This window comes from Cololabis saira, chromosome 9, assembly GCF_033807715.1.
Source record: "Cololabis saira isolate AMF1-May2022 chromosome 9, fColSai1.1, whole genome shotgun sequence".
NCBI lineage: Eukaryota > Metazoa > Chordata > Actinopteri > Beloniformes > Belonidae > Cololabis > Cololabis saira.
Window position 1 is genome coordinate 6,653,917 of NC_084595.1, and position 13,903 is coordinate 6,667,819.

A 13,903-nucleotide genomic window follows, 5' to 3' on the forward strand; every position below is an offset into this window, starting at 1 on the left:
GTCATCTAAAGTAGAGCTGGGGATCGATTCAAATGTCAAGAATCGATTCGATTCCGATTATTAAGATTCAGAATCGATTATCACCATTTGATTTGATTTGATTCAATATTGATTTGGGTTAGTGTTGCCTGGATTATATGACTTTAAAATAACTATTGAAATAATAATTTCCCAATAATTATTGTGAAATAACTAAGAAATAAATAACTCAAATAGGCATTTCAATATCCATTTAAAGTGCAAAAAAAGAAAGAAATTGCAACAGCTCAAGCAAGTTATTTTAGCTTGTCTGATTTATTCTGTCACCACACACAGCTGGACATGAAGCACCCGGCATTTTTCAGGTATTTCATGACAAACCGTGTCCGATAACAGAGAAACCAAACAAGCTCTAGTAAATATAGATAATATGAACTTCATTGAACTAATATAACATTTTGAAATTTAAGCTGAAATGTCCAGCATTTTCTCTAAAGAAAAGTTCATTTAGTTCAGGAGTTTTCAAAACTACTGGGATTAAAGTTCACCAGGCAAAAATGTAATGATGGGGGGAAAAAAAAAAAAACATTTATCAAAAACAAAAAACAAATCGATCTTTAGACATACAAATCGATTTTTAGGAATGAATATGAGAATCGATTTAGAATCAGAAAATAGATTTTTTTCAACACAGGCCTAATCTAAAGTGAAAAACACCAGTCAGACAATTTTACAGATAGGAGGTTATGTTCTTCGGCCCTCGATATGTAAATGTACTTTTATGTGAATGTACTGGACTAGCTGGCATTTGCGTCCGCTAATGGGGAGGGCCAGGCAGGAGAAAAATAAAAATAATATTTTAGAGGAGGAAGATTTTTTTTCATTATGCATTTCGAGAAAAAAGTCGAAATGTCGAGAAAAAAGTCAAAATGTCGAGATTAATGTTGAAGTACTTTTTCCAGAAAAAAGTCGAAATGTCGAGAAAAAAGTTGAAATGTCGAGATTAATGTTGAAGTACAATTTCGAGAAAAAAGTCGAAATATCAAGAAAAAAGTCGTAATGTTGAGAAAAAAGTGAAAATGTCGTGAATAAAGTTGAAATGTTGAGGAAAAAGGTACAATTTTGACTTTTTTCACGAAATTTCAGTTTTCAAAACTACTGGGATTAAAGTTCACCAGGCAAAAATGTAATAATGAAGAAAAAAAAAAAAAACATTTATCAAAAACAAAAAACAAATCGATCTTTAGGAATGAATATGAGAATCGATTTAGAATCAGAAAATCGATTTTTTTCAACACAGGCCTAATCTAAAGTGAAAAACACCAGTCAGACAATTTTACAGATAGGAGGTTAGTTCTTCGGCCCTCGATATGTAAATGTACTTTTATGTGAATGTACTAGATTAGACTAGCTGGCATTTGCGTCCGCTAATGGGGATCCAAAATAAAAAACAAAAACCTGAACCATATCGTGTGCTGAGAGCTTATTATAGGGAAATGTGTTGTGAATAGACGTCAAGCAAATACCAACGGCAATAAGATTAATTAGAGTGCATATTTTTTTTAAAACACAGTTGATAGGTGTTGCCTGAGGAGAAATTAAAGCATAAATGCATTAACCCTGCACGCAAAAATGATGCTGCCTCCTCAACACAGCATACTCCCATTATCGATGGATGTTTGTTTCTTTTACTGCTGCTTTGTTAATGTGCTCTAACCAGCAGGTGATAATCTCAGATCTCATGAGATGTTTTTAATTAAAACAACCTGGAGGGGATGGCAAGGCATTTAACAAACATTTGTAGGAAGGTGGTGTCATAATAACTCCTGTTTCAGCATCACAACACTTACTTACTTTACCTGAACTGCAGAACTGGATCATTGATCCACCTCTATTTTCTCAGCACAATACAGAGTAGAATAATGCTGCAGATTTGCTCAATGCAACGTACAGAAATAACAACATAAAAGGTTAAACAAAACAGACACAGCAAGAAGCAGTTCATCCTTTTAATCCATTCTCTTGTTGGGAGAGAAATAAAGGTCTTCCTTCGTCCTCAGGCTCGTCGACATCCCTGCAAGTACAATGCACGCTCACGTAGTTTATCAGCTTAGCATAACATTAAGCTTCAGGGTTTCCACTTTTGCAGAAACCAACAGACATCCAGGACGAGGCTTGCTGTTTGTACGGGGAAATGCTGAAAGGAAAGATACATCCTAATGCGTTTTCTGACACTGATAGTGTTTGGTACTTGTAAGATGACATATACTTGAGAAATATTTTCCTCTTGTGAGGTAAACACAGCATTCAAACATGCAGGAAAGATTAATGCAAAGGAGATCAAGCTATCAAAAAAAAAAAAATCATTATTCCCTCAACTTCCCTCACACTTTCCTTCCTCATCAATGTGGTTCAATTTTCTGAGACTCCAGGCAGCAATCAAGAAACACTGGTTTCTCATCCTCTGAGGTAAATGGAGTTAACTGGTATATGTAGTATGAGTATATGAAAATAAGTTCCTGGGGGTAATAATTGATGATAAACTTAGCTGGAAATAACATATAAATAGTGTAAAATCAAGAATGTCTAAAACCCTAGCAATATTAAATAAAACAAATTATTTTTTCTGTCAAAGAGCAGTTTTTGATGTATAACTCACTCATAGTTCCATACATGACTTATTGTGTGGAGATATGGGGTAACACCTATAAAACAAATATAAAAACCCTATTTTCCTATTACAGAAAAGAGCTTTAAGGATAATTAATAGATCTGACTATTATAAACCAACAAATCATCTTTTTATTAAATATAATACTCTAAAATTCCATGATATAGCAGAGCAGAAAACTGTTCTATTTGCCTTTAAAGCAGCAGAAACTGCTTCCAAACTACATTCAGGATTTGTTCCAAATAAAAGAAACCGTTATGACCTGAGGGGGAAACTCATGTTTGAGATGACGACAGCAAGAACTACCGTACTGGCCTGAATATAAGACGGGGTTTTTTGCATTGGAATAAGACTTAAAAAGTGGGGGTCGTCTTACATTCGGGGTCTAGACGTTATACCCATTTACACCACTAGATGGCGCCAGATATTTTTAAAGTAAATGCTGACCTAAACTCCCCAGGCCAAAGCGAACCCCTGTCACGAAGAAGAAAAATAAAAAATAGTATAAGAAAGAAAAGAGAAGAGAATAAATAACAGAAAGTGGAGAAACATAGTTTCTCCAATCTGGAGAAAAGTGTGTGGAAGTTCGGCAGGTAAACCGGCAGCTGAGGAGAAGTTATGATGCAAACTTCAAGATGATGGTTTGAATGAGGCAAAATAACAGGCTTTTTCTTTCAAATATATTGATAAATATAATCATTTGTTTCAGATGTACTGTCATTATTTTCTGTATAAAAATTTAATTTGGTGTTAAAAAAAAGTATTTTTTCAAATTTGAGTCTTGAAAAAGAGGGGGTCGTCTTATAATCAGGGTCGTCTTATATTCGGGACAATACGGTAATATTAAAAAGAGATGTACGTCAATTAAGGCTAGAGAAATTTGGAATAGTTGTAATAACAACCTAAAAATGTGTCGTTCTATCCTCAAGTTTAAGAAATTGTTTAAAGAAAATACTGTAAATAAATATAAAACACTATAATTATAGAGTATACTATGAAAAACATTCTAGAATGTGAAACGTCACTTTTATATTTTGTCTTACTTATTTTTGTCTTCTTTATGTATTGTTTGTTTCCACGGAGTAAAAGCTAATGTCTCATATTTAAGCTGATCATAAGAAAAAGGGTCGGCACTATAAGCTACGGCTTCAGCTACACCTTTTCGGCTAAAGAAATGTTGTTTTTTCTTTACTTTTCATCTTGTTCTGCAAAAAGTGTGTACAAGCCGAAATAAAGATTCATAACATAACATAACATAACATAACGTATTTTTTCTCCTCCGTGAATTAACATTGAAGTAGCAGCGAAACAACGTGCGGTAATGGACACATTTTAGTGGGTCTTTTTCATGGGGTCTTTAATACATGTATGCAACTCTTACAGGCGTGTTTTTACAAGTAAAACAACATTTCAGGACAGATACAAAGAAAGTGTGTGAAATATAAAAATAATTTCAGCTAAAGATGTCTGATTATGTTTCTTTAATTAAAATTTCAAAGAGACAATACATTCTGATCAATTATAAAAGGAGATAAAAGTCAAGGTGAATTCTTTTGAAAGACTGAATAAATGATTTAACAGTTCAGGATTTGCCGTCATTTATTGCGAAGCACTTTGTAACATCAAATCTGCAAATGTGATGCAAACACGACCTTCTTTAAATGTGCAGACAGTTGACGGGATTAAAAAATAGGACTCTGGTAGGAAGAATTAAAAGAAAATATGGGTAAGAAAACAGAGCTCACCAGGGAGTCAGTGTCACATTTCATGGAGCGTGTCGACCAGCGGAACTGTCAGAACTTCATTTACCAGCCACAAACGTGAATGCACACACAAAAAATGTAAATAACATACAGTATCTCTGGAGTGCAGAGCTAAGCTCAGATCAGCGTGAACAGATTGCATCTAAACGGGCCAGAAAGGGAAAGATCAGTCCCACTAACTCTCCCCGCCGTTGATCCTGCAGGCCACGGCTGTGATCAAGGCTGCTCCCTTCCCACTTCCATCTTCTGATTTCAAGAAAGTCACCTGGCACTGCGGGGCCAAATCCTGCAGCGTTTCCTGCATCATGCTGGAGAAACTTTAGGGAAAATGGGGGAAGGACAAAAAGCTTAATATTGTAACATGGAAAAAGGGTGCAACCTGTTGTATGAATGGTTTTTTTCTTCTCTTTATACACACACACACACACTTTTGACTGGTAGTGTGCATATGTATAAATCAGGGGTCGGCAACCCGCGGCTCCAGAGCCGCATGCAGCTCTTTAGCGCCGCCCTAGTGGCTCTTGGAGCTTTTTCAAGAATGTTTGATCTTTTTTTTCTCCTTTTTTCCTTTTTTTCCTCTTTTTTCCTTCCCTTTTCCTTTCCTTTTTAATCTCGACATTTCAACTTTTTTCTCGATATTTTGATTTTTTCCTCAAAATTGTACTTCAACATTAATCTTGACATTTCGACTTTTTCTCAAAATATTGACTTTTTTCTCGCCATTTCGACTTTTTTCTCGCCATTTCGACTTTTTTCTCAAAATTTTGACTTTTTTCTCGAGATTGTACTTCAACATTAATCTCGCCATTTGAACTTTTTTCTCAACATTTCGACTTTTTTCTCGAAAATTTTGACTTTTTTCTCAACATTTCGACTTTTTTCTCGACATTTCGACTTTTTTCTCAAAATTTCGACTTTTTTCTCAACATTTCGACTTTTTTCTCAACATTTTGACTTTTTTCTCAAAATTGTACTTCAACATTAATCTCGACATTTCTACTTTTTCTCGAAATTTTGACTTTTTTCTCAACATTCCGACTTTTTTTCCTCGAGATTGTACTTCAACATTAATCTCGACATTCCGACTTTTTTCTCAACATTTCGACTTTTCTCTCGAAATTTTGACTATTTCCTTGACAATTCAACTTTTTTCTCAACATTTCGCCTTTTGCCATTTGCCTTAATTCTAAGGATTATACATTTTTTCTCTTTTTTTCCTTTTTTTCACTTTTTTCCTTCCCTTTTCCTTTCCTTTTTAATCTCTACATTTCAACTTTTTTCTCGATATTTTGATTTTTTCCTCAAAATTGTACTTCAACATTAATCTTGACATTTCGACTTTTTCTCAAAATATTGACTTTTTTCTCAACATTTCGACTTTTTTCTCGACATTTCGACTTTTTTCTCAAAATTTCGACTTTGTTCTCAACATTTCGACTTTTTTCTCAACATTTCGACTTTTTTCTCGCCATTTCGACTTTTTTCTCAAAATTTTGACTTTTTTCTCAACATTTCAAATTTTTTCTCAACATTCTGACTTTTTTCTCGAGATTGTACTTCAACATTAATCTCGCCATTTCAACTTTTTTCTCAACATTTCGACTTTTTTCTCGAAAATTTTGACTTTTTTCTCAACATTTCGACTTTTTTCTCGACATTTCGACTTTTTTCTCAACATTTCAACTTTTTTCTCAACATTTTGACTTTTTTCTCAAAATTGTACTTCAACATTAATCTCGACATTTCTACTTTTTCTTGAAATTTTGACTTTTTTCTCAACATTCCGACTTTTTTTCCTCGAGATTGTACTTCAACATTAATCTCGACATTCCGACTTTTTTCTCAACATTTCGACTTTTCTCTCGAAATCTTGACTATTTCCTCGACAATTCAACTTTTTTCTCTCAACATTTCGCCTTTCGCCATTTGCCTTAATTCTAAGGATTATACATACAAGACTTCATTTTTTGCGGCTCCAGACATATTTGTTTTTTGTGTTTTTGGTCCAATATGGCTCTTTCAACATTTTGGGTTGCCGACCCCTGGTATATACAGAACACATACCGTTGACGTGTCGTTGACATGTCTTAATGTAACTCACTCAGACTCCTCATACTGACAAAGGTAAAGTTGTTAGGATATTAACGGCTCCTTACTGAGGGTGTGTCTTATAAAGGGTCCCGTCCACTCCCACGGTGATGGAGAGCTGGTTAAGGTTGCGATTCTGCCGTATCTTGTCGACCACGGCAGCTAAACCGGCCCCGCAGAGCTGAGCTGCTCGCCGCGCCACGACGCTGCAAACCTCCTTCACCAGAACGCTGTCGTCACTGGTGGAGCCGGTGAGGCCCAGGTGCTGCAGGATGGAGCGGACCTGACGCATCGCCAGCCGGTCCCTTCGGGATCAAACACATTTACAAAGTCATAGATTAATATAAATAACAGTTTTGCTTTTTAAAAATCACATTTTTCATCTGTATAGCCCTGCCAAGCTTGGAAGGAGTTTGGAGCACGTGACGATGTAAAGGCAATGTGTGTACAGAAAGTACAGAAAGCTCTTTAAGAGAACTTTATGGACGCTGATCTCATGATTTTGCTCGTCCACTGATGAGACTAGATCATTTTTGTCAGGATTACACACAGTTGCACATGTTTCAACAAAGACACACAGCTGTCATGTTAATGTTGAACGATAAAACTACAGGACTGTCTCAGAAAATTAGAATATTGTGATTTTCTGTAATGCAATTACAAAAATAATTAAAGCTGCAAGCAGCAATGAACGGGCCCTCGCACTCATGGCCACCGTCCCCCATAAGCATATCAGACATGACACCACCCACGACTTCCTATGTCGAACCATTCAAAAGTTATGGCAGAAAATCGGAAGTATCACATATCGACCAATCAGAAGAAGGGGCGGGGCTAATTGATGCCAATGAAGGTCAAGGACTCAAAACCATGTCCGATGACACCACCCACGAGTCTTTATGTCAAACCATTCAAAAGTTATGGCAGAGAAAACTTTTCTAGGGGGCGCTGTTGAGCCATCTTGCCACGCCCATTAATGCAAACCATGAAATATCAAATTAATCACCAGGCCTGCCTTGTTTGCAAAATTTGGTGACTTTTGGGGAACTATCAAATATGGACCAATCAGATGAAGGGGGGGCGCGCGTTTTGGCGTCTAGCGTCGCCACGGTAACACTTTTGACTAAGAAAAGTAATGCGCGTTGTCGCAGGATGGAGACGCACATTTTGATGTATAACACACCTGGGTGCACGTTACGGTTCGGGCCGCATTAACTGCCGAAGGAATGGAATAAATTGCGCAAACATTACACGATTAATTCAAAATGGCCGACTTCCTGTTCGGTTTCGGCCATGGCTCCAAGAGACTTTTCTTTAAGTTGTGACATACAGGTGTGTACCGATTTTCGTGCATGTACGTCAAACCGTATCGTGGGGCTTGAGGCACAAAGTTTTCTGGGGGCGCTGTTGAGCCGTTAGGCCACGCCCATTAATGCAAACCATTAAATATCACATTTATCACCAGGCCTGGCTTGCGTGCAAAATTTGGTGACTTTTGGGGCCCGTTTAGGGGGGCAAAAGACCCTCATTTCGTCAGAAGAAAGAAAGAAAAAAGAATTCCTACAGATACAATAGGGCCTTCGCACTGTAAGTGCTCGGGCACTAAAAATGTCATACACTCTGGATTCATCACAAATCAACTGAAATATTGCAAGCCTTCTATTATTTTAATATTGCTGATCATGGCTTTATCACAATATTCTAATTTTCTGAGACAGTCCTGTACAGAGAAACTCCTTTATTTCTGTTCGAGTCATAAAGACGTTAACCTCCACAACTAGGGTTGCCACCTTTCAGAAATAGAAATAACGGACGCCCTGATTTCAGCAGCGCAGGAGCCAAAAAAAAGCCCCAAAACTTCTAAACTGAATAAAAATGTGTCTATTTTATATGAAAAAACTAAATGCTTTTATTTAAAGTTTAAAGTGCTTTAATAGCATTGACCTTGCATGACTGTACAGACAGACAACCATACTAGCAACTGAAATATCCTCCTATGCTGTGTACGTCCACATCAGCCCAGATGTAGAATATAGCCTACAGGTGAAGAATATGGTGTAAAAGTTAATTTATTTCAATAATTCAACTAGAATATGGTGTAAAACTTAATTTATTTCAATAATTCAACTAGAATATGGTGTAAAAGTTAACTTATTTCAATAATTCAACTAGAATATGGTGTAAAAGTTAATTTATTTCAATAATTGAACTAGAATATGGTGTAAAAGTTAATTTATTTCAATAATTCAACTAGAATATGGTGTAAAGGTTCATTTATTTCAATAATTCAACTAGAATATGGTGTAAAATTTAATGAAAATACGGTACAAATCGTGTCCCGTATTAGTTCAATACGGGACGCAACATTTTTTTCTCAAATAAAGGACAATTCCGTATTTTACGGGACGGGTGGCGACCCTATCCACAACAGTGTATGGCGATGCCAGTAACACCAATGGCACACAAATATGAATGCATATGCTGCAGCTTGCTAAAAAGCATATTATTTCTTTATTTGATTCAAAAAACGTGATTCTTTTAAAATGCTTATGTTCAAGTATGAATGTAAATTCCATCCATCCATCCATCCATCCATCCATTATCTATACCCGCTTTATCCCTTGCGGGGTCACGGGGGTCTGCTGGAGCCTATCCCAGCTCATTTCAGGTGAGAGGCAGGGGTTACACCCTGGACAGGTCACCAGTCCATCACAGGGCCACATATAAAACACACAAACCATGCTCACAACCACACTCACGCTCACACCTACAGGCAATTTAGAATCACCAATTAACCTTATATGCATGTTTTTGGACTGTGGGAGGAAGCCGGAGTACCAGGAGAAATCCCACACAAGCACGGGGAGAACAGGCAAACTCCACACAGAAAGACCCTGCTGGGCCTGGGAGTCGAACCGGGGACCTTCTTGCTGTGAGGCAACATTCATCATTCATCAATATGTATTAGATGAAGGATTCCCTGGATGTTTACCCGTCTGGATTTCTCTGAGCACGTTTGTTTACACATACAAGTACAAGCACCGAGTCACTGAGGTTTAAATAATCAGAGAGAGAGAAGACAAAACAGGGGGGATTAAATAGACTTTAACGAAACAGCATTACAGTGTGTACATTTCCATAGTGTGATAATCACCTGATTTTATCCTTTAGGGAGACAGTTACTTTGTTCATTTCTTTCTTTCTTTCTTTCTTTCTAGGCTCATTTCTTTCTTTCTTTCTTTCTTTCTTTCTTTCTTTCTTTCTTTCTTTCTTTCTTTCTTTCTTTCTTTCTTTCTAGGCTCATTTCTTTCTTTCTTTCTTTCTTTCTTTCTTTCTTTCTTTCTTTCTTTCTTTCTTTCTTTCTTTCTTTCTTTCTTTCTTTCTTTCTTTCTTTCTTTCTTTCTTTCTTTCTTTCTAGGCTCATTTCTTTCTTTCTTTCTTTCTTTCTTTCTTTCTAGGCTCATTTCTTTCTTTCTTTCTTTCTTTCTTTCTTTCTTTGCTCATTTCTTTCTTTCTTTCTTTCTTTCTAGGCTCATTTCTTTCTTTCTTTCTTGGCTCATTTCTTTCTTTCTTGGCTCATTTCTTTCTTTCTTTCTTTCTTGGCTCATTTCTTTCTTTCCTTCTTTCTTGGCTCATTTCTTTCTTTCCTTCTTTCTTGGCTCATTTCTTTCTTTCCTTCTTTCTTGGCTCATTTCTTTCTTTCCTTCTTTCTTGGCTCATTTCTTTCTTTCCTTCTTTCTTGGCTCATTTCTTTCTTTCCTTCTTTCTTGGCTCATTTCTTTCTTTCCTTCTTTCTTGGCTCATTTCTTTCTTTCTTTCTTTCTTGGCTCATTTCTTTCTTTCCTTCTTTCTTGGCTCATTTCTTTCTTTCCTTCTTTCTTGGCTCATTTCTTTCTTTCCTTCTTTCTTGGCTCATTTCTTTCTTTCTTTCTTTCTTGGCTCATTTCTTTCTTTCCTTCTTTCTTGGCTCATTTCTTTCTTTCCTTCTTTCTTGGCTCATTTCTTTCTTTCCTTCTTTCTTGGCTCATTTCTTTCTTTCTTTCTTGGCCCCTTCCTTCCTTCCTTCCTTCCTTCCTTCCTTCCTTCCTTCCTTCCTTCCTTCCTTCCTTCCTTCCTTCCTTCCTTCCTTCCTTCCTTCCTTCCTTCCTTCCTTCCTTCCTTCCTTCCTTCCTTCCTTCCTTCCTTCCTTCCTTCCTTCCTTCCTTCCTTCCTTCAAAAACGGAATTTATCGTTTTTACCGGGAGATGACAAATTCTTATCGTGGGGAATTGTTTTGACGGTTTATCGTGAACGGCACACAAATATGAATGCACATGCTGCAGCTTGCTAAAAAGCATATTATTTTTTTATTTGATTCAAAAAACGTGATTCTTTTAAAATGCTTATGTTCAAGTATGAATGTAAATTAACATTCATCATTCATCAATATGTATTAGATGAAGGATTCCCTGGATGTTTACCCGTCTGGATTTCTCTGAGCACGTTTGTTTACACAAGTACAAGCACCGAGTCACTGAGGTTTAAATAATCAGAGAGAGAGAAGACAAAACAGGGGGGATTAAATAGACTTTAACGAAACAGCATTACAGTATGTACATTTCCATAGTGTGATAATCACCTGATTTTATCCTTTAGGGAGACAGTTACTTTGTAGATTTAATAATGAAATTTTATTTTTAAACTTTGATCCAAAGCCACATGTGCTACCAGAACAGATCTGGCAGCATCATAGCAGTTAGAAGCTCCAACCGAACGTGTTTTCCTGCGTTGTTGTTTTCCATCTCCCACTTTCCTCCACCTGGAGCTCCAGCTGCTTTATTACCCAGGGAAGCCCTGGTAACGCTTCCTCTTAATTGCATTCATCTTTATTTGTACAGTCTCCTCTAATTCAGGACAGTGCGAAGGCCCGATTGTATCTGTAGGAATTTTTCTCGTTTTTTTTTCTCTCGTTTTTTCCTTGTTATTTTTCCGACGAAATGAGGGCCTTTTTTCCCCCTAAACGTGCCCCAAAAGTCACCAAATTTTGCACGCAAGCCAGGCCTGGTGATAAATTTAATATTTAATGGTTTGCATTAATGGGCGTGGCCTAATGGCTCAAAAGCGCCCCCTAGAAAACTTTGTGCCTCAAGCCCCACAATACGGTTTGACGTACATGCACGAAAATCGGTACACACCTGTATCATGTCGCAACTTTTTTTTTTTTTTTTTTTTAATTTTTAAATATTTTTTTATCCCCGATTTTTTACCCATTTCATCACCCAGTGCTCATACCTAGACAGTCCTGGGCATTGTTCCTGTCGCATCATGTCGCAACTTAAAGAAAAGTCTCTTGGCGCCATGGCCGAAACCCAACAGGAAGTCGGCCATTTTGAATTAATCGTGTAATTTTGGCGCAATTTATGCCATTTTTTCGGCCGTTAATACGGCCCGAACCGTAACGTGCACCCAGGTGTGTTATACATCAAAATGTGCGTCTCCATCCTGCGACGACGCGCATTTCTTTTTCTCAGTCAAAAGCGTTACCGTGGCGACGCTAGACGCCAAAAAGCGCACCCACCCTTCATCTGATTGGTTCATATTTGATAGTCCCTATTTTCTGCCATAACTTTTGAATGGTTTGATATAGAGTCGTGGGTGGTGTCATCGGACTCGGTTTAGACTCCTTCACCTTAATTGGTGCAAATTAGCCCCGCCCCTTCTTCTGATTGGTCGATATTTTGGTAGTTCCTACTTTCTGCCATAACTTTTGAATGGTTTGATATAGAGAGTCGTGGGTGGTTTCATCCACTAAATGTCCAGGCCTGAAGAATCTACATGCAAGTCATACAAGCTTCCACTGCAGCCTGAACGTGCACAAGGGTGGAGGGCCCGTTCATCGCTGCTTGCAGCTTTAATTTGAAATGATAGCTGTAAAGTGTGATATCAAGTCTGAGCATATCACACTGGGTTTCATATCTTCTAAAGCTCATGTCTCAGCAGCCAGATAAACAGAGTACAAATGGAAAACAAACCCACTGTGTGCTCTTCTTACTCTTCTTACGAGCACCAACTGCTCAGGAAAATCCTCGAGCCTTTGTCTTGATATCAACATTGAAGTTTACAGACATCGATATTGTGACTTTGTGTGGTCCCATGGTCACGTATTCTTCTTTTCTCAGAACGTAATGCATTACTCACCTTTCAATTTGTGACAGGAATTTAGTCTCAAAGATGCCCCGGGTCTTCAGTCGCTCAGACCCTTTTCCTCTGAACAACAGGCCTTTAGAAGTCAAATCCAACAGCACATTCCTCACGATCTCGCCAAGGTACATGCCGCTGATCATCTTCTCATACCTTCAAACCAAAAAAACTAAATCAGCAAAACGCTCAAATCTCCTTCCCCTGTCACACTTTTCATTTTCTATTTGTATGAATGAAAGACATGTTTTTACTCCTTTATTTCAAAAAAATGTTGAGCTACTAAGCTTGGGTTGCATTTTGTTCCGTCTCAGATGAGAGAAAAAAAAGTTAGAGACAAACTATGTGAATCTCCAACAGGGATGGAATGGATTAGGACACGGTGGGACATGCTAACGGTGGAAAGTAAAGTTCAGATGAACCAACTGCCTTTTTAACCCACGCAACACGGTGAAAAGCAGGTTCTTCTGAATCATCCAAAACCTCAACTGTGTCTTATAAGCTCTTTATGTCTTATAAGGTACAAGCTGATGAGACTATACGTCAAGTCTCAGAAGCTTTTGTACCTGGATTGCTGGAAGATTCCCGATGAACATATGAAGTATTTCTGCCATTATCACGTCTCACCACAGTCAAATACATCCCTCTCCAAATGCTGTTTAACCTTGTGCTGTTTTTGGGTCAAAATGACCCAATTCTTCTATCCTTCTTTCCTCCTGCCATGCTCTCTCCTTCCTCCTTCCTTTCCTCTTTTCCTCCTTTTTTACCCTCCTTTACTCCTTTTTCTTCCTACCTCCCTTCCGTCAATCATTCCTTTATTACCTTCTTTGCTTTTCCTTCCTTCTTTCCTTTCTTTCTTTCTCCCTTCCTTCCATCTTTTCTCCCTTCCTTACTCCCTTTCCTACTTCCTTCCTTCCTTCCTTCCTTCCTTCCTTACTCCCTTTCCTACTTCCTTCCTTCCTTCCTTCCATCTTTTCTCTCTTCCTTACTCCCTTTCCTACTTCCTTCCTTCTTTTCTTCCTTCCTTCCTTCCTTCCTTCCTTACTCCCTTTCCTACTTCCTTCCTTCCTTCCTTCCTTCTTTTCTCCTTCCTTCCTTCCTTCCTTTCTCCTTCCTTTCTCCTTCCTCCCTTTCTCCTTCCTTTCTCCTTCCTTTCTCCTTCCTCCCTTTCTCCTTCCTTTCTCCTTCCTTCCTTCCTTTCTCCTTCCTCCCTTTCTCCTTCCTT

At 37.8% G+C, this 13,903-nt stretch overlaps 1 protein-coding gene across 1 annotated transcript in view; it reads right to left on the minus strand.

The window, feature by feature from the left end:
* Positions 1–3,990: 3,990 nt before the first annotated feature.
* Positions 3,991–13,903, minus strand: part of hk2 (hexokinase 2) — a 75,735-nt gene continuing 65,822 nt past the window's right edge. The window contains exons 16-18 of the mRNA XM_061730360.1: positions 12,679–12,834; positions 6,570–6,806; positions 3,991–4,730 (exon numbers count right to left, since the gene is read on the minus strand). Of these exons, the coding sequence (XP_061586344.1) occupies positions 4,589–4,730; positions 6,570–6,806; positions 12,679–12,834 (535 nt within the window). The 3' untranslated portion in view covers positions 3,991–4,588. The remainder of the gene's footprint in view (positions 4,731–6,569; positions 6,807–12,678; positions 12,835–13,903) is intronic.